At 40.1% G+C, this 19,761-nt stretch overlaps 1 protein-coding gene across 1 annotated transcript in view; it reads left to right on the top strand.

The window, feature by feature from the left end:
• Positions 1-19,039, top strand: part of galnt3 (UDP-N-acetyl-alpha-D-galactosamine:polypeptide N-acetylgalactosaminyltransferase 3 (GalNAc-T3)) — a 43,407-nt gene extending 24,368 nt beyond the window's left edge. Inside the window, 6 exon segments of the mRNA XM_020928929.2 lie at positions 1,879-1,996; positions 5,201-5,401; positions 9,243-9,374; positions 9,971-10,072; positions 13,626-13,781; positions 17,945-19,039. Coding sequence (XP_020784588.2) covers positions 1,879-1,996; positions 5,201-5,401; positions 9,243-9,374; positions 9,971-10,072; positions 13,626-13,781; positions 17,945-18,058 — 823 coding nt within the window. The 3' untranslated portion in view covers positions 18,059-19,039.
• The last annotated feature ends 722 nt before the right edge of the window (positions 19,040-19,761 follow it).

The raw sequence follows: 19,761 nt of genomic DNA, 5'->3' as shown, positions 1-19,761 counted from the left end.
TGTTGTTTAGACCTGGTTTAGTCCTGGTTTAGTCCTGATTTTTAGACCTGGTTTACTCCTGATTTTAGACCTGGTTTAGACCAGGTCTAGACCAGGTCTAGACCAGGTCTTTAGTTCTGGTTTAGTCGTGGTTTAGTCCTAGTTTAAACCTGGTTCAGTCCTGCTTTAGTCCTGGTTTAGTCCTGGTGTTAGTTCTGGTTTAGAGGCGCACAGGAGGAAGCGCGGTTTACGCGAGAAAACACGGTCCACACGCGGCGCATGTGAGCACGTCGATGTCCACGCAGTAACTATGGAAGGAGACGTGGTCCGCGCGTTCTCAGGTTGATGACGATGATGAAGGTGTTTGTGTGTGTTTGTGTGTATTTGTGTTTGTGTGTCCCCTCATGTCGCAGGCCATTATAGGACAGTGGTGCAGATATTATGAGTCTATGCAGGTTGTTTTCACCGGTGCCAGTAGCTCCGGTTTCACATTTAAGTTGTAGGCGATTTTATATTAGTTTTTTAGTTATATATATCTCACATCGGGAGAAAAATTTCCAAGACACAAATGCGTTTTTACCACTGCACTGCTGCTTCCACTGTGTGACTGACACCGCCAACTTTAACATGACGTTTACATCGCTCTTACTGTCGCGTTCTGTTTGGGTTTCCAGCAATGAGTGAAATTACCGAAATAAAAAAAGAAATAAATGGGATGTAGCACAAAATGTGAAAACAGGAAAATACCGCCTTGTAATCCACTTATTTCAGCAAAGTAACTGTAATCCAATTACCACTCATTGAAACAGTAACTGTAACCGAATACAGTTACTCATAATTTGTACTCTGATTACGTAACGGCGGTACATGTAATCCGTTACTCCCCAACACTGATGATGTTACACGTACACCGCCAATGATGTCACATGTGCACCAATGATGTTCACGTACAACACGTACACCGCCAGTGATGTCACACGTACACCGCCAGTGATGTCACACGTACACCGCCACTGATGTCACACGTACACCGCCATGATGTCACGTACACACACGTCACACACTGATGTCACGTACACCGCCAGTGTACACGTACACCGTGTCACACGTACACCGCCAGTGATGTCACACGTACACCGCCAGTGATGTCACACGTACACCGCCAGTGATGTTACACGTACACCGCCACTGATTCACACGTACACCGCCAGTGATGTACACGTACATTGCCAGTGATGTACACGTACACCGCCACTGATGTACACGTACATCGCCAGTGATGTCACACGTACACCATGTCACACGTACATCGCCAGTGATGTCACACGTACATCTCCACTGATGTCACACGTACACCGCCACTGATGTCACACGTACACCGCCAGTGATGTCACACGTACATCGCCAGTGATGTCACACGTACATCGCCAGTGATGTCACACGTACATCGCCAGTGATGTCACACGTACACCGCCACTGATGTCACACGTACACCGCCAGTGATGTCACACGTACACCGCCAGTGATGTCACACGTACACCGCCACTGATGTCACACGTACACCGCCAGTGATGTCACACGTACACCGCCAGTGATGTCACACGTACATCTCCACTGATGTCACACGTACACCGCCAGTGATGTTGTCACACGTACACCGCCAGTGATGTCATGCTCACACTAGAAATGTCACACGTACACCGCCAGTGATGTCACACGGACGCCGCCACTGATGTCATACACGCGCCAGAGATGTCACACATACACTGCCAATGATGTCATGCACTTTTTAATCTCAAGAGCTGCTTATACAGTATATCTGATCTGATAACTGAACATTGATTTTTGTCACTATTGCCTGGTCCTAATTCAAAAGTGTGGATCTGTTGTGAATCTCAGGACTCCCACTTTTGCTGGAGGCCTCTTCTCCATCTCCAAAGATTATTTCTACCAAATCGGGAGTTACGACGAGCAAATGGAGATCTGGGGTGGAGAGAATATCGAGATGTCATTCAGGGTAAGCTGTTGTTCTCTACTACTACTACTACTACTACTACTACTACTACTACTACTACTACTACTACTACTACTACTACTGCTCCTACTACTACTACTGCTACTACTTTTACTACTACTAGTACTACTATTACTACTACTACTGCTACTACTACTGCTCCTACTGCTACTACTACTACTGCTACTACTACTGCTCCTCCTACTACTACTACTGCTCCTACTGCTACTACTACTACTGCTACTACTACTGCTCCTACTGCTACTACTACTGCTCCTACTACTGCTCCTACTGCTACTACTACTGCTCCTACTGCTACTACTACGACTGCTACTACTACGACTGCTACTACTACTACTGCTACTACTACTACTGCTACTACTACTGCTCCTACTGTCACTACTACTACTACTGCTACTACTGCTCCTACTGCTCCTACTACTACTACTACTCTACTGCTACTACTACTACTGCTACTACTACTACTACTGCTACTACTACTACTGCTACTACTACTGCTACTACTACTACTGCTACTACTACTACTACTGCTGCTACTACTACTACTACTGCTGCTACTACTACTACTACTACTACTACTACTACTACTACTACTGCTCCTACTGTTACTACTACTACTGCTACTACTACTGCTCCTACTGTTACTACTACTACTGCTACTACTGCTACTGCTACTACTGCTACTACTACTACTACTACTACTACTGCTACTACTACTACTACTACTACTACTGCTCCTACTACTACTACTGCTTCTACTACTACTGCTACTACTACAACTACTACTGCTCCTACTACTACTACTACTACTACTACTACTGCTCTACTACTACTGCTACTACTGCTACTACTACTACTACTGCTACTACTACTGTTCCCACTGCTACTACAACTGCTATTACTGCTATTACTACAACTCCTGCTAACTACTGCTACTACTACTACTGCTACTCCTATTACTGCTGCTACTACTACTTCTACTGTTTGTACTACTACTACTACTTCTACTACTACTACTACTGCTTGTATTACTACTGCTACTACTACTACTTCTACTACTACTACTACCACCACCTCTGCTTGTACTACTACTGCACTACTGCTTGTACTACTACTACTACTACTACTGCTACTCCTACTGCTGCTGCTACTACTACTACTACTACTACAACAACAACATATTTATAGCACAGAGTTGCTGTTTGCTTTTTCTAATATCTGAGAAAAAATATCTAGTTTCGTATCCAGTGCTGCCACTGCACTGTTACTATTGATTAGTGTTGTAAAATAAATTGTATTTCAGAGTAGAAGAGGAGAGATGTGATTTTTTTTTTTTTTACTATCAGTACAGGACCCAGCACCAAGAGACACAAACCCTCAAGACACTGTGATAGTTCTGTCCTTTCCTAGTCTAGTCTAGTACAGTCCAGTCTGCCTATGCTTCAATACATTTTTATTATTTTCCCTCCTTTTTTTCCAAAACAGAGTGATAGCTACAACTTGGGAATAGTTTTGTGGACTGGGTGTCATTATTTGCCGAGGACAAATTCTTATGGTTAGGTTACTTCATTTGCCGTTTGAAGTTAAAATTAGAAAAACATGTGTAAAAAGCTCGAAGTGCACCATGAGACATTCAATACAACCACACGAACAAACAACTCACAATCATTATAAACGACATATGACACTGTGAAATAAACACGATACGAAGATTAAGTAGCCAAAATATTAAGGTGAGACTTCAAAGTTCAAAGTTCAATAATAATATGGTTAATATGGATGAGTCTGCTGCAGTTTAACTTTATAACTTTACGAGAGGTGAGTAATAAAGTCCCCAAATTATTTGCCTCTGTCTCTGTTTTATTGGCCGATGGAATTACGGTGATTTTCTGTGGTTACGATATGAAAGAGCAGCTCAAAATCTCACTGACACCACACGCTTGAGCTCAGCGGAATAAAAGCTGCACACGGAGATCCAAAGTCCGGTCACGCCTTCCTGAAATCTGGGAGAAGCAGATTGGGGCTTAAATCCAGCAACAAATTATCCTGTAGTGTGTGTCGTGGGCTTTAGTTATTAAATATTACCACTCGCTTTAGTTTCGCAACTTTCAGAGCGATGACAGAACAGAGTAAAGTTAACAGCAAACTAGCATGCTAATCACGCACTTCCTGATCATCAGACACTGAATGAATGAAAATATATGTTGTGAAATTTTTATTTAGAATTTGAAACATATTGAAAAAGTAAACTTAAAAGTTCTGCAACTAAAATTCTGAATAAAAATAATTCAAACATCTTACGTCTTTCTGTAAGAAATCTTTTTTCAGATAAAAAAAATCTATCTATCTGCGGTACTAAGAGGTCCACTGCTGTGCATGTTGAGTCACCGCGATCACCGCATGTGGCCAACATGACCCGACCCAGAGTCCTGCACGGGACACACACCCCCCGGACCCGTTAATATTCCACCTCTTTGCGGACACCTGCTCCGTGTGCTCGTGCTAGGGGCTCTCTCTATTAAGTCCATGGGTACTTGACCTGGTCCAGGACTCTGACCTGAGCTGCCACAGTGAGAGCTGGAGAGATGCAGCAGCACTTGTTTCAAAGCCAAATGTTACTTCTCCCACACTACACACGCTATATCCACACGACAACCAAGGTACATGTTCATCTGCGCAACAAGCGCATCATCGGAGAGAGTTTTCAGAGCTGCTTGAAATATTATAACTCCAGGGGATGTGGGGTGGGGGTGCGATATCATTGCATATCCCGGTGCTGAACCACTATACCGCACCGCAGGAGAACAGCCCTAGATGGAACAAATTATCTTTGGTACATTCGTGGCTCTGTTTAGGACTTTGATTTTCAACTAAAAGGTGAGAGTGACTAAAAATTGTAGTTCAAACAAAGTCAGGTCATTATGGTCATATTCTGTTAAAATAAATCTCAGATTAAAGTCTCACGAGCCTCAGAAAGAGCAGAGCCTACAGTTAGCATTGCACGCACAGGAAACGTTAATGACATCAGCTGCAAAGTATAAATTTTTACCTTATGATCTGCACTTTGAGTTTCTGCACATGTTTTTCCCATGTGTTTAACTACAAATGGCAAACAAACTAACCAAACCTAACCTTACACAACACATTATATAAAACATCTTTATAACATTTGTTTTTGTTTGGCAGGTGTGGCAGTGTGGAGGTCAGCTGGAGATCATCCCCTGTTCTGTGGTGGGGCATGTGTTTCGCACGAAGAGCCCTCACACTTTCCCCAAAGGGACTCAGGTCATCGCCCGCAACCAGGTCCGCCTCGCCGAAGTCTGGATGGATGGATACAAAGAAATTTTCTACCGACGCAACCAGCAAGCGGCGCAAATGGCCAAAACCGTGAGTGTGCTCTACACTCAGAACATACACTGAAAACTAGAGCTGAATGATTCTGGATAAAATATCTGACTCACAAGGACTGAGATCGTGATTAGATTTGTAATAGATCTTTTTCACAATGGCCTGGAAGTGCCGCGATGTAGGGTGCACATCACTTACGTTAATGGTTTTCTACGGCAAAATATCTGTGTAAATGTCTCACATATTTTCCACCAGCTTCATAAATCTGCCCCATCACCAAATCTTCATCCAACAAGGTCGACAAATTCTGTCCATGAAGAATTTATCCACAAGTATCAAGGTAAGAAAGACGAAAACTTAAAGGCGAACAACGACGAGCGTTAGTGAACTACTCCTGAGCAAAACTAACATAATGGTCATGAATAAAACATAAATAACTTGTTAACTCAGACTGATTCTACAATTAAAATAAAAAATCAATTTCATGATGTCGATATTGGCAAAGACAGAGAGATTTGTGCAGTTTAAATGTGAGACATGTAATCTGTGAACATCTGTCTATGCCAATATCTACATCATGAAACCGAATTTTAATTTTTACTCTAGAATCAGTTTGAGTTAACAAGTTACTTACTAATGAATTACTTATTACTTATGTTTTATTCATGACCATAACATCAGTTTTGCTCAGGAGTAGTTCACTAATGCGTCGTCCTTGTTCGCCTTTACGTTTTTGTCTTTCTTACCTTTATAGTTGTGGATAAATTCTTCATGGACAGAATATGTCCTTGAAGATTTGGTGATGGGGCAGATTTATGAAGCTGGTGGAAAGACATTTCGCGAGACATTTCCACAGATATTTTGCAGTAGAAAAACATTAACCAGAAGTAAAGTTTACCCTATATCGCGGCACTTCTGGCCGTTGTGAAAAAGGTCTATTTATATTTTAAAGGTCCTATATTAGACAGAATTTACTTTTGTGTGCTTTCAGCCAGAATGTGTAATCCCTCAGTCGTCCAGGAACCATAGCAAAAGAGAAATTAAATTCTGTCAACTGAATTAAAGTTTTTGATTGACGACGTTTCGCAGCTCATCCAATCTGCTTCTTCAGTTCTGGTCAGATCACTGGTGGACACTGCCTTATTTGGAGAGGGCTTCACAAACTCAAAGGTGTTCAGGTCTGTGATGGTAATGTCAGGAGACACATCCGCTGTGGAGTTTTGCGCTATCCCGGCCAACAGAGGCTCCAGCCACCTGCACACACACGCACACACAACTTTCAACAATAAACCATGCGAGTAGAACATTATTTAATTCAGATTATCAAGCGTTTCGTTTTTAACCTCACTTGCTACACAGTACATGAAGTTCTAGTGTAATAGTTTCTCCAGAACAAACAGGACTCGCTCTCTGCTCCAACGCTCCACTGCAGCTATTAGTCCTGCAGGCTCTTAAATGGTTAAAGAGGAAGAGGAGGAGCAGGTCCCATGGGTGCCATAAAAGGGTGCTCCCTCAGGCCTGTACCTCGTTCACACACACGCGCTGCTGTCTGTGAGCTAATGTGGCCCCCAGCCGCATCATTACTGTAAGTGCTCGTCCTAATAAGGGCGTGGAGTGGACAGGAAACCTTTAGAACTGCACAGGGACAAGTCACTGCTGCTCTGATTTATTCAGACGAGATGTGGCCATTACATCTACAGCTACAGTACAGTTTAATGACATTCTTTTTGCAGCCCTGTAATACATGCATCACGAATTTTGGACTTCCGGTCACTGCGCAATGCATACTGGGAAGGATTTTCCGAGAATGTGAGCATCAAACTGCCATGTTTGTTTTACCAGTGGGATGCGTCTATTGACAAAGCCAGTCTTTTCAAGTCTTCTGAACCATATCACTTTTGTTTCTGATTCTGATATTGTCATATTTTAGTTTTGGGATTTGGACATCGTAATTGTGTGGTTGTTGGATCCTAACAGCGGAAAACGGCTCGAGAAATGGGCTTCGGAACTCCATAAATGCAAAAGAGAATCAGATCTGTGTGACTGCAAACTGTTCAAACTGTTTCCCTTCCCAATGGAATTGAAAAATAATGAAAGGCGAAGGCGATGGGCAGTACTGATACACAAAAAGGACGAAAAAGGAAACTTTTGGCTGCCTAAGAAATCATCCTGAGTTTGCAGCGAACATTTTGTATGTGGAGCGCCATTAAAGCAAAATCCTGTTTGATAAGCGAGAGGCTCTTTCTTGTTCTTGTGGCTTTTACAGCAACATCCCGTCTTGGTCACTTTGCAGTGGAAGGTGTTTCTTGGCGAACAGCTGGTGCCTTTCGCTTTGGTGTTGACTTTTTAAATTCGTAATCAAGGTTGAGTGAGGGATCGGGATTTTGTTTTGATGGCGCTCCACATATAAAATGTTTGCTGCAAACTCCTTTTACCTTTTTCGTCCTTCCTGTGTATCAATCTTGCTATCGCCTTCCACTATTTTTCAGTTACGTTGGGAAGGGAAACAGTTTGAACGGAAGTTTGCAGTCACACAGATCTGATTCCCTTTTGCATTTATGAAGTTCGCAAACAAATTTCTTAAGCCGTTTTCCGCTGTTAGGACATCCAACAACCACACAATTACGCTGTCCAAATCCCAAAACTAAAACATGACAATATCAGAACCAGAAACAAAAGCGATACGTTTCAAAAGACTTGAAAGGATCTGCTTTGTCAATAGACGCATCCCAGTGGGAAATCAAACATGGCGGTTTGATGCTCATGTTTTTGGAAACTCCTTCCCAGTATGCATTGCGCAATGACCTGACATCCGAAATTCGTGATGCACGTATGGCATGATCACACCAGTGTAGAAGGTACACATGTGTAGCTGAAATATAATCTGTTCATATTTGTTATAGGTGTTATAGGCAGTAGATACACAGTACACTTTTGCTGAACTCATTCTCCTCGCTGCAGAGTGTTGGCCTTTAGTGAAGTGCTTCAGTCCATGAGCCCTCCACTGGCCACAGGGGGGTTAGTGTGCATAGATGTTTTTGCTGCTTTACCTATTTTCCATAAATTCACAATAATTCTTAAGGGTCCATAAATATTGACAGAATAATGCATTTGCTGTATAAGCTCAATGTATCACGTGATGCCCAGACCAAAATGCTTTTATAATCTACTACTACTACTACTACTACTACTACTACTACTACTACTACTACTACTACTACTACTACTACTACTTCTCGGACTTATATAGCACTTTTTTGGACACTCAGAGACTCTTGACAAACAAATAAGTAATAACAGTGTAGAAAACGGAGGAATCATGGAGGGAATGTCAGTTTGAAGTAGTTTACATTCTATCATTATTCAAATAGATAAAGTTTTTAGCTCTGGCTTAGTCCTGGTTTAGACCTGTTTTTATTTCTGGATTAGTTCTTGGTTTAGACCTGATTTAGACCTAATTTAGACCTTCTTTAGTCCTAATTTTAGACCTGGTTTTAGTTCTGGTTTTAGTTCTGGTTTTAGTTGGTTTAGACCTGATTTTAGTCCTGTTTTTAGTTCTGGTTTAGTTCTTGGTTTAGATCTTGAATTTAACTTTTGGATATTTCATGGCACTGTAATCAAAAGGGAAATCTCCCTTTTTGATCCCCGTGTCATCATTACACTCTGTAATATTTGTTTAATATCTGAAATGTGAGTCTTGTATTCATTTGTCAGTGAATTTCTCAGTGATTTGTCAATTCTTCTGGCTTAAAATGTGAACTTTGAACAGATTCCTCTTATAATTGCAGTTAGATATTTTCCCACATCATTCAGCATTAACATATCCACATTAAAATCTGTGTTAAACTTCTCAGTCCTTGATTATTTTCTGTGTCCTCAGGGTGCGTTCGGTGACATCTCTGAGCGCGTGGAGCTCCGTCAGAGGCTGCAGTGCAAGAACTTCTCCTGGTATCTTCAGAACGTTTTCCCCGAGGTCTTCATGCCCGACCTCCACCCTCTGCGCTTCGGCTCGGTACGTCACCAGCACAAGCCCGCGCCCGCCCACCACTGTTCATTTGTTCTGCTGAAATCATAGTTAGTCATAGTTTTTGTCATATTCTTGAGCGAGCCCCAAACCACACCATAAACAAACTCGACATCTAAGAACTAGGACCTAAGAACTTGTCAAAAGTACCGAAAATCAGATGCTCAAGACTAAAATTAGGAGCAAAACTAGATACTTATTTGAGTAAGTACTGATATGAAAAATGTTGAAAATCACTTTATATTGTCTAAATAAAGAGTATTTTTTATTATAATTGTGGTATCTGAATCAGTTTTGAGTTTGAGTATTTTCTGGTTGGCAAAAGCTGTTATGGATCTCGTCAACTAAATCAGCATGACAAATCCACAGACTAAAACTAAAACGCGTGGACTAAATCTCGACTAAAACTAAAAAATTGAACTTTCTTGTCAAGATTACCACTGCTGACCGCTGCTCCTCCAGCTCCTGCCCCAGACCACCACAGCCCTCTGGAGAGCCGAGGTGTTTGGACAGCTTGCAGTGGATGTTTTTCTTTTTTATTTTCAGTTTCCTCTCTTTTAAATGCCTCTGCCTGTTCTGTGTAGGTGAAAAACGTGGGGAAGGATATGTGCCTGGATGCCGGAGAGAACAACGAAGGAGGCAAACAGCTGATCATGTACCCCTGCCATGGACTCGGAGGAAACCAGGTTAGAAACGGTTAAAAGTTATGCCTAAACAATTTGAGAAAAAATTTATTATTGTGATTTTATTTTATATATTTTTTGACAAGAATTGCAACATATGTGCAAAAGAATCGACTACAAAATTAAAGAAATGGTCCTAGTTAGCCCACTACTAGTCACCACATTCCAAATAGGAAGTGTTCATGGGGGCGCTTCCGGCTCCAACAACGTTTCCAATTGACTTTACATTGAAAAATTTGCAGTGAGGCTTATTTTGGTCTTAAAATATGTCCGTATTAACCCACTCTGAATGATCCTGGTGTTTTTATTGTGCTAAATTGTCTGTAAATAAATTCCTGTTCCTAAAATGAAATTCGTTTTCAGATTCACAGCGTACGGGAGGAGACACGTCCTGGTTTTAGACCTGGTTTTAGACCTGGTTTAGACCTGGTTTAGACCTGGTTTTAATCCTGATTTTAATCCTGATTTTAGTCCTGGTTTTAGTTCTGGTTTTAGACCTGATTTTAGTTCTGGTTTAGTTCTGGTTTTAGTTCTGGTTTTAGTTCTGGTTTTAGACCTGGTTTAGACCTGGTTTTAGTCCTGATTTTAGTCCTGATTTTAGTTCTGGTTTTAGTTCTGGTTTAGTTCTGGTTTTAGTTCTGGTTTTAGACCTGGTTTAGACCTGCTTTTAATCCTGGTTTTAGTTTTGGTTTAGGTTCTAGTTTTAGACGTGGTTTTGACCTGGTTTAGACCTGATTTAGACCTGATTTTAGTCCTGATTTTAGTCCTGAGTTTAGTTCTGGTTTAGTTCTGGTTTTAGTTCTGGTTTTAGACCTGGTTTAGACCTGATTTTAATCCTGGTTTTAGTTTTGGTTTTAGTTTTGGTTTAGTTCTGGTTTTGACCTGGTTTAGACCTGATTTTAGTCCCATTTGTAGTTTTGGTTTTAGTTCTGGTTTAGTTCTGGTTTTAGACCTGATTTAGTCCTGGTTTTAGTTTTGGTTTAGAGACGGGGGAAACGTGGGAGGAGGCGCAGTCCACACGGCGTACGCGAGAAGACAAACGACCCACGGCCCAGGGGTTGGGGACCCTGGTCTATAGGCCTGACAAATAAATACAATATTTCAGAACATGTTACAGATCTAAACTACAGGGTTTGCAGTTTTTTATTCAGAATGAAACAAGAGATTTTGTTGTTTGTGGAGGAAATGATGGTACTTCATTAACTGCATCCTTTGTGATTTGCGAATTTCTTCTATTCAAACTGCGATTAATCCTCCAGCTCTAGTGGAAATTCACCTTATAATTCTTTTTTGGGATGATTATTATGAATTTATAGCCTAAATCTTGGCTCAAAACGCTGACAGACTTTTAAACAATTCTCGATTTTTAAGTCCGGTCTGTACAAGTCTAATTCTAAAGCGTTTAATTGCACAAGAATTAGGAAGTGCACTATTAGGATGCTAGTTGTTGTTAGCTTTAACCTCAAAGGACTGGCAAAACTCCGCTCTGGCCTCCGAAAGTTGAGAAAAGCCCTGTAAACTCATAACAGTGAATACTTAGGACGCTCTGAATGCATAAGGTAAGTGAGGAATACTACTACTATTACTTCTACTCGTGACTGGCCTTTAGTGCTAATAGTCCTACTGCGACCATAACTTTAAATAGTACAAAATGGTTAGGATCGTCTGAGGATTCCTGATTGGTTTAAACAGGCAGTTCCCACCATTTGTTCCTCTCGTCTTGTATAATGTAAACTTTGAGGTTGTCTAGACCACAGGAAATATTCAGTTGCACAGTGCTTCCTTTAGTGCTGTGTGATTTTCAGTACAAATCAAGAGTCTCAGCTTTAAGGGCTTTTCTGGGGTTTTGATGTCAGCTTGTATATAGGGTTACTTGGGAGTTGACAGTGCGTTTGTTGCTTTCTTGTGTGGCATTTTGAAAAAGCAGAGGCCTGATGTGACCTCTGTGTTGCCAACTTTCAATCAATCAATAAAGTATCTGTTTATCTATATTAATACTACAACAAATCACATAAAGAGGAAGTTCCAGGATAATATCATAACTAATACAAGACCCTATGCCAGCATTAAAGCGAGAGTAAGACACCTGCATCATTCCACAGAAAGAGAAAGTTAAAACCATACTTTGGAACACTCTCCATGGAAACAAGCAGACGGCCAAATGAGAGTCAGGTTTGTGGGATGCGAGCCCACTCACAGCTAGGACACATGTTTTTCATTGTTTTCAGTGCAATAAAAACATCCATAATAAAAAAAAGCTTTTATTTTAGTTAAGGCTGTATTGATTTGTGTGTCAAACGATCTCCAAGCTCATATAATCGAGATGAAACATTTATATGAGGCCATGTGCATTTAAAAGAGCTTAGTTTATTTTGGGATATTTTTTATATAAATATTTTTTATATATAGAGATTGTAGAACGGCTGGATATATAGTTTATTTTGGATAGATTTATGTTTTTCTATGCCTTATCTCATGTTCAAAGTATATTTTATTCATTTTATGTTTTATACATCGCATAACTGCTCTAAGGTACATATTTGTAGCCTATATTTATTTTGCATAAATTATCATAAATTATCAATAATAAAGTGTTTTGTTTTGGGTTTTTTTGAGAGAGAGAAATGCTGAATAAAGGCATCGTGTAACAAAAAAATAACCATTTGAATAATCATGAGTTCAGTATTGACCAAAATAATCATGATCATGATTTTTTTCATAATTGAGCAGCCCAAATTTTTGTTAAATCTGTTAAAAACAAAAAACAAAACAAAACAGAACAAAAAGTTACTTACTATGGCTTCAAATATTGTCTAAAAAGTAGAGGTGGGATGAGACACAATTTTCACACGACAAGACACACCACAAGATTAGGTCCACAAGAAGAGACAAGATGAGATTTTGACATAATTTGTAATACATTAGTAACAATAGTAGTGCAATCAATTTCACAATTTTGGCTTCACTATTTTTATTAATTTTATTTAATACTGATCATTGTACTATAGCTTCTCAAATTGTATAACTCATGAGCTCTTAACTTTTTTTTTTCGCCCAAGCCAAATGTAAATTTGGGAGGAAAAAAATCTCACAAGATAATTTTTCTCATCTTGTGGTAACTTTGTCTCGTGAGATCTCGTGGCATCCCTACTACAAAGTGTTTTTTTTTTGGTTTTTTTTTTCATTATTGTGGTATAAACTTCTATCAATTATCAAGCCTTGCCTCAGTGTCAAAATTTAAATTTTGTCAAAACGCTATATACTACAGCACTGCATTTTGTTGAATTTGCTGAACATATTGTGAAAATAACATTATCCTCTTTATAGACATATTAATATTCTTATTCCAAATTAAGCTGGTAGTGCTTCACCCGTCAATCTAAATGTCAGCAGTCCAATCCCGACAGTGAGACTGATGGAAATACAGGATTAAGGGATCAGTTCCACCCTTTTCCGCTCTTTTCTTTGGATTTTACTCAAACTCTAAATACATCAATCATCAGAATTTGTCCACCTGTAATTAATGTCCCTTTTGCTTGTGTCTTACTTACTGCAGTATTTCGAGTACTCCACCCACCGCGAGATCCGGCACAACATCCAGAAGGAGCTGTGTTTGCACGGGGCGGACGGGGTCACGTTGAAGCTGGAGGAGTGCCAGTATAAAGGCAGGGACAGCGCTGTGGGGCTGAAGCAGAAGTGGGAGCTCAAACAGGTCCACACTCTTATTCTGATTTGACAACAGAGATGCTACCAGTTAGAAGTTTCGACACACACTCTCATTTTCTACATTTTTGTACCACTTTCTATTTTGGATACAAACAGACCAAAAACAAAAGTTAGAACTCTACTTAATAAACAGTGAAGGAGAGGGTAAGTCCAACTTCTGATTGGTAGTGTGTATTCAATAGTAAAACATATTAGCTTGTTTGTTTTGTTCATTCATGTCACCACAACCACAACAAAACACAACAAAAAACATAACCACAACAATCACAACCACCGCCACAACTACAACAACAACCATCATGACCACAACAACCACCTCAACGACAACCACAACTACAACCACAACAATCATTTCAATAACAACAACCACAACTACAACCACAACAACTGTCACAATAACAACAACAGCAATAACAACCCCAACAACAACCATCACAATAACAACCGCAGCCACAACCACAACAAGCACCACCACAACAACCCACAACAAGCATCACCACAACAACACAACAACCACAACAAACCACAACAACAACACAACAACACAACAACCACAACAACCACAACAACCACAACAACTACAACAACCACAACAACCACAACAAGCACCACCACAACAACCACAACAACCACAACAAGCACCACCACAACAACCACAACAACCACAACAACTACAACAACCACAACAACCACAACAACCACAAACAACCACAACAACACAACAACCACAACAACACAACAACCACAACAACCACAACAAGCACCACCACAACAACCACAACAACCACAACAAGCACCACCACAACAACCACAACAACCACAACAACCACAACTACAACAACCACAACAACACAACAACACAACAACCACAACAAGCTCCACCACAACAACACAACAACCACAACAAGCACAACAACACACCACAACAACCACAACAACCACAACAACACAACAACCACAACAACCACAACAAACACACCAACAACAACACACAACCAACAACACAACAACCACAACAAGCACCACCACAATAACCACAACAACAACCACAACAAGCTCCACCACAAACAACCACAACAACTACACAACAAGCACAACAAGCACCACCACAACAACCACAACAACTGCAACAACTGCACAACAAGCACCACAAGCACAACAACTGCCACAACAGCCACAAGCACAACAAGCACAACAAGCACCACAACAAGCACCACCACAACAAGCACAACAAGCACAACAAACCACAACAAGCACCACCACAACAACCACCACAAGAACCGCAAAAAACACAACAATCACAACAACTGCAAAAAACCCACAACAACAACCACCACAATATCAACAACCACAACAACACCACCACCACAAAACCAACACAACAACAACAACATCATGATCCCAACAACCACTCCAACACACTTCAGTTATATAGTGCTATTCTAAACACTCAAAGACGCTGTACTAAGACTACAATGTTAAAAGTTCATATTTTGGGTGGGTAGAGAAGAAGTAATAAGTACTTTAAAAATAATATTACTCAAGCGGAAGAACAAAATAGTATTACAAGTAATTACTCATGTACGAGGAAAGAGGAAAAAGTACTACTTGGGTCCGTGGTAACAGTTAGGACGTAATATATTTGTATTTGATATCTGAGTTGTTGTTTTTTTTTTAATGTATTTTATTTATGTTAATGTACTTAGACTGACAGAATGAAATAAGAGATTCCAGGAGATAATTTTGAAAAAATACATCATTATGTGAAAGAGCAGTTCAAGAAACACAAACGTAATGTAAACCAAATACAAACAAATACTCAAGCAGAAGTAAAAGTAGAAAGTAAAAAGTAAAAGTAAAATTATGGTGTCTGAAAACATTACTTCAGCTCTAATGATGCCTCATGTCGGCCTCATGTTGACGATGCCCATTCTGCTCATGTATCTTTATCCCCCTCTACTGGCAGCTCTGGGAAACGCATCATCATCCAGTCTGATCCAATCCAATTCCTAAACTAAAAAGATGAAGTAATAACAAAAAGTGTGTTAGATTATTTTCAGCTATAGAGGTTGAAATACTATACTAGTTACAGGTTACAAAAAGTATTCAACAAATCCAACATAAAGCATATTAAAGCTCATTAAAGGTGCACTGTGTAACTTTTTGGTTGAGGGTCCATCACCTGCTTGTATCTATGGATATGTCATTGCTCTGCCTTGAATGTTCCACAGTATGGCATTACACTTATTTCTCTCTATGGAGACAACAGGTGACACCACAGGACCAAGTTACACGTCAGATCTGTGGAGAGGCGAGCCCACTCACAGTAAGAATGCATAGTTTCAGGTCAATAAAAAAACATGGATGGACACATTTAATGCCATACTGGGACATTCTAGACAAAACAATAATATCCCTATCCTTTGAAAATACTGGGATCTCTGCATTATTTAATTTTGTCAGTCTGATTACATTAAGTCAGAAATGAACTCAGATTTCAAATATATACCGTAATTTTCAGACTATAAGGCACACCGGATTATAAGGTGCATTAAGCGAAAGAAAACAGTCAGATAAGTTAAACTTTATTCAACTCATTCACAATAACTCTCAACATTATTCAGTTGTAACACATAAAATACAAAACAATACACTTTTTCAGTTAATTTTTCTTTCACAAATCCATCAAATTATTCATCTTCAGTGTTTGAGTTTAACAGTTGGGCGATTTCAGCATCAAGCCCGGATCCCACTCTTCATTGTCCGAGTCAGTTTCATTGCTGTTACTTAGCTGCTCACTGATGGTTCCGGCCTTCGTGAAAGCTCGGGCAACTCTGGAGACTGATACTACTTTAGCCCAGACGTTCACTATCCATTGGCAGTTAGTGGTGTAACTCGCCCAGCGTTTCCTTCCTGTCTTGGTGAATGTGTATTACTCTGCGAGGTTCCTGACTACGGTGGCTGTTAAGCTTCGACAATCCATCAAGCGGTTCAGCTTCGTAGTTTACCAAAGTCATACTAAAACATTTTGACAGATTTTTGAGCACCATGTACCACATAAAATCGGTTTGAGGTCAGTAAGCACAACCGGAATTAATACACAAGGCAGATAATAAGGAGCACTGTCAATTTTTGAGAAAATTAAAGGATTTTAAGTGTGCCTTTTAGTCCAAAAAATACGGTAATTATATTTTATGTCCAGACTGTTACTGAGTACTCAAGTAGTATTTTACCTCTAGTTTTCCAGTTTTGTACTTTTGCTTCAGTAATTTTTCACTTAAACAGGGTATCTCCGGGTTTGACTACCCCAAATTTAAGACTGCTTTAAGACCTTTTCAAGACCACTTAAATGAAAATTAAGACCAACATCACACCCCTTATGCGAACGAAAAACATCAGGTCTAATTCTAATAATGACCAACCAACTACAGTACTATATCTAGAATCTAAGGCTATGTTTATATGATGACCGGTCTGAACAGAAGACACAAAAGTGGTGTAGCATCTTCACTTTTTATTCCGTGTTTAGACGAGCGTTTTCGGGAGGAAATCTGCGTGCATACAGTGACGCAAAAGTGTGTGGAAATCGATCGAGTATGCATGTCAGGCGGCTCAGTGGTGATGTATGTGACGTAAACACGTATGCGACGTGAGCAGATCTGACCAGAGTTTTGCATCTTGGGCAGTGTAAACAGAACTTATTGTGTATTCATTGCCCAAAAAACCAAAGTATTGTTTGGGCATACTCCAAATTCGATGTTCATTCACTTTACCTTATTTCATGTTGTTTTTTTTTCCCTCCCTCCATTTAAGATTGCCCTGCAGCCCGGTTGAGTAAACAAAAAAATAGGCTAATAAAATTTAAGACCTTTGTGAAAAAAATGAGACTTGGACAACATAATTTAAGAACATGAAAGTGAAGACCTTTTTAAGACTTTTAAGACCTCACGGCTACCCTGTTAAAGTAACGTTACTCTTACTCAAGTACGAATTTTGGCTCCTCTATCCACCTCTGTTGGTTACACATGCTTGAATAAAACAAACTGGTTTATATGTTTCACTTTTGACCAGAAAAGTTACACAATACGCCTTCAAGTATCATATTAATTTGCTCATAAATAACCCATTATTTTGTTTTTGTCTCTACAGAATCAGCTGTTCTTCCTCCCCGGTCTGAACTCGTGTCTCAGTGCGCGACACGAGCACCCGTCACTGGCGCCTTGTAACCCTGATGACCGTTTCCAGCAGTGGCTATTCGTCTGAACCACCCGAACGAGAAAAAGCTGTTTTTTAATGCAGATTTTTGTTTTGTTTTTTAAAGATTGAAGACCACTCTTAACTTATTTTTATACATAGAGCGAAACTACTGGTGCATGGAGGACAGAAAATGGACTTTACTGAACTTTACCTGTTGTGCCTATGATGGTGTTTTGGATACAAGAAGATCAAAGTGGGTCCACAACCACATTTCCAATAGATCTGCGAAACTGGGCCGTACCTGACTAAAGAAAAGAGAGAAGAAAGAGGTCTGGGGTGGGCTCTGGGATTATATGGGCCGGTGTGATTGGTCCAACAGGTATCCGCAGTTTAAACTCCGCCCCTTCAGCCTGATGTTTGTACTCAGAAAAACCTGGCAGTCTTGTGTGATGTCACCAACTACTTGAAATTGCAGAGTAGCACAAACCTACATCGATCATTTTAACCATAAAGCTGCAAATTTACCTAGTTTACTCAAAATTTGCCAAAAAATGACTAGAAACCATAAATAATGCTTTTAAAAAAAACACAAGGGGATCTAGTTTTTAGTTCCACTTTTAATGTACAACCTGCTTTGAAGTTTTAAGTTTTAACAATTATGTCTCAAAATTATAATTATTATAATTTCCATACACCTACATTTGTACTGTAAACATTTCACCAAAGAAAGAAAATTTTATCATGTCTGAAATTATGTAAAATGTCCCCTTTAACATAGCAAAGTGCCTTTAGTCCCATTTTGTATTGTCAGAATAATTATGTTTATGGAGATTGAATGAAAAATATGTTTTGTTATCGAGTTTGGGTCCAATTTTATACAATAACTGTGCCAATGGAGTGCCTATATTAAGTCTACTGAAGGGGCCTTATTGCAATGCAGGGGGACGCCTCTGCTGTTTCCTGGTGCAGGCACTAGTGTTACGATGGATGTGGGAATGTTTGTTTTTGTTTGTGGTGTTTGGAAGTCTGTGAACATTAAAAGACGCTGGTTAGTGATGAATTTTGTTGGTGATGTTTCTTTTTGTAAATGCATTTTAAACAAACAAGGTTATGAATTATTTGCACTCCGAAATAGGCTTAATTTTAACTTTTGTTTTCTGACCACTGTGAAACAACAGTTTTACCACCCACAGTGAAGTTAAGTGTACATTTTGGTATTTGATTTAAAACAAATCACCCCTGGATATATATATACACACACTAGGAATCCATTTATTTTCTTCTGCTTATCCGGGGCCGGGTCGTGGGGGCAGCAGTCTAAGCAGAGACTCCCAGACTTCCTTCACCCCAGACACTTCCTCCAGCTCCTCCAAGGACACCCCAATGCTTTCCCAGGCCAGCCGAGACATAGTCCCTCCAGTGTGTTCTGAGTTTTCCCCTGGGCCTCCTCCCGGTGGGACATGCCCAGAACAGGCATCCAGGAAGCTTCCGGAACAGATGCTTAAGCCACCTCAGCTGACTCCTCTCGATGTGGAGGAGCAGCGGCTCTACTCTGAGCTCCTCTTGTGTGACTGAGCTCCTCACCTTATCTCTAAGGGAGCGCCCAGCCACCTTGCGAAGGAAAATCAATCTTGTCCTTTCAGTCATTACCCAAAGCTCATGACCAGAGGTGAGGGGAGGAAGTTAGATTGACCGGTAAATCGAGAGCACACTGTACACAGTATAAAGTTATTATTTTATTTATTTACTGTTCTAAAAATCGATTAAAC

The sequence above is a fragment of the Boleophthalmus pectinirostris genome, unplaced genomic scaffold (genome assembly GCF_026225935.1).
Source record: "Boleophthalmus pectinirostris isolate CB_2022bp ecotype Guang Dong unplaced genomic scaffold, ASM2622593v1 HiC_scaffold_1, whole genome shotgun sequence".
Lineage (NCBI taxonomy): Eukaryota > Metazoa > Chordata > Actinopteri > Gobiiformes > Gobiidae > Boleophthalmus > Boleophthalmus pectinirostris.
Note: the sequence above shows the minus strand (reverse complement) of the source record. Positions and strands in the feature narration are given on the sequence as shown.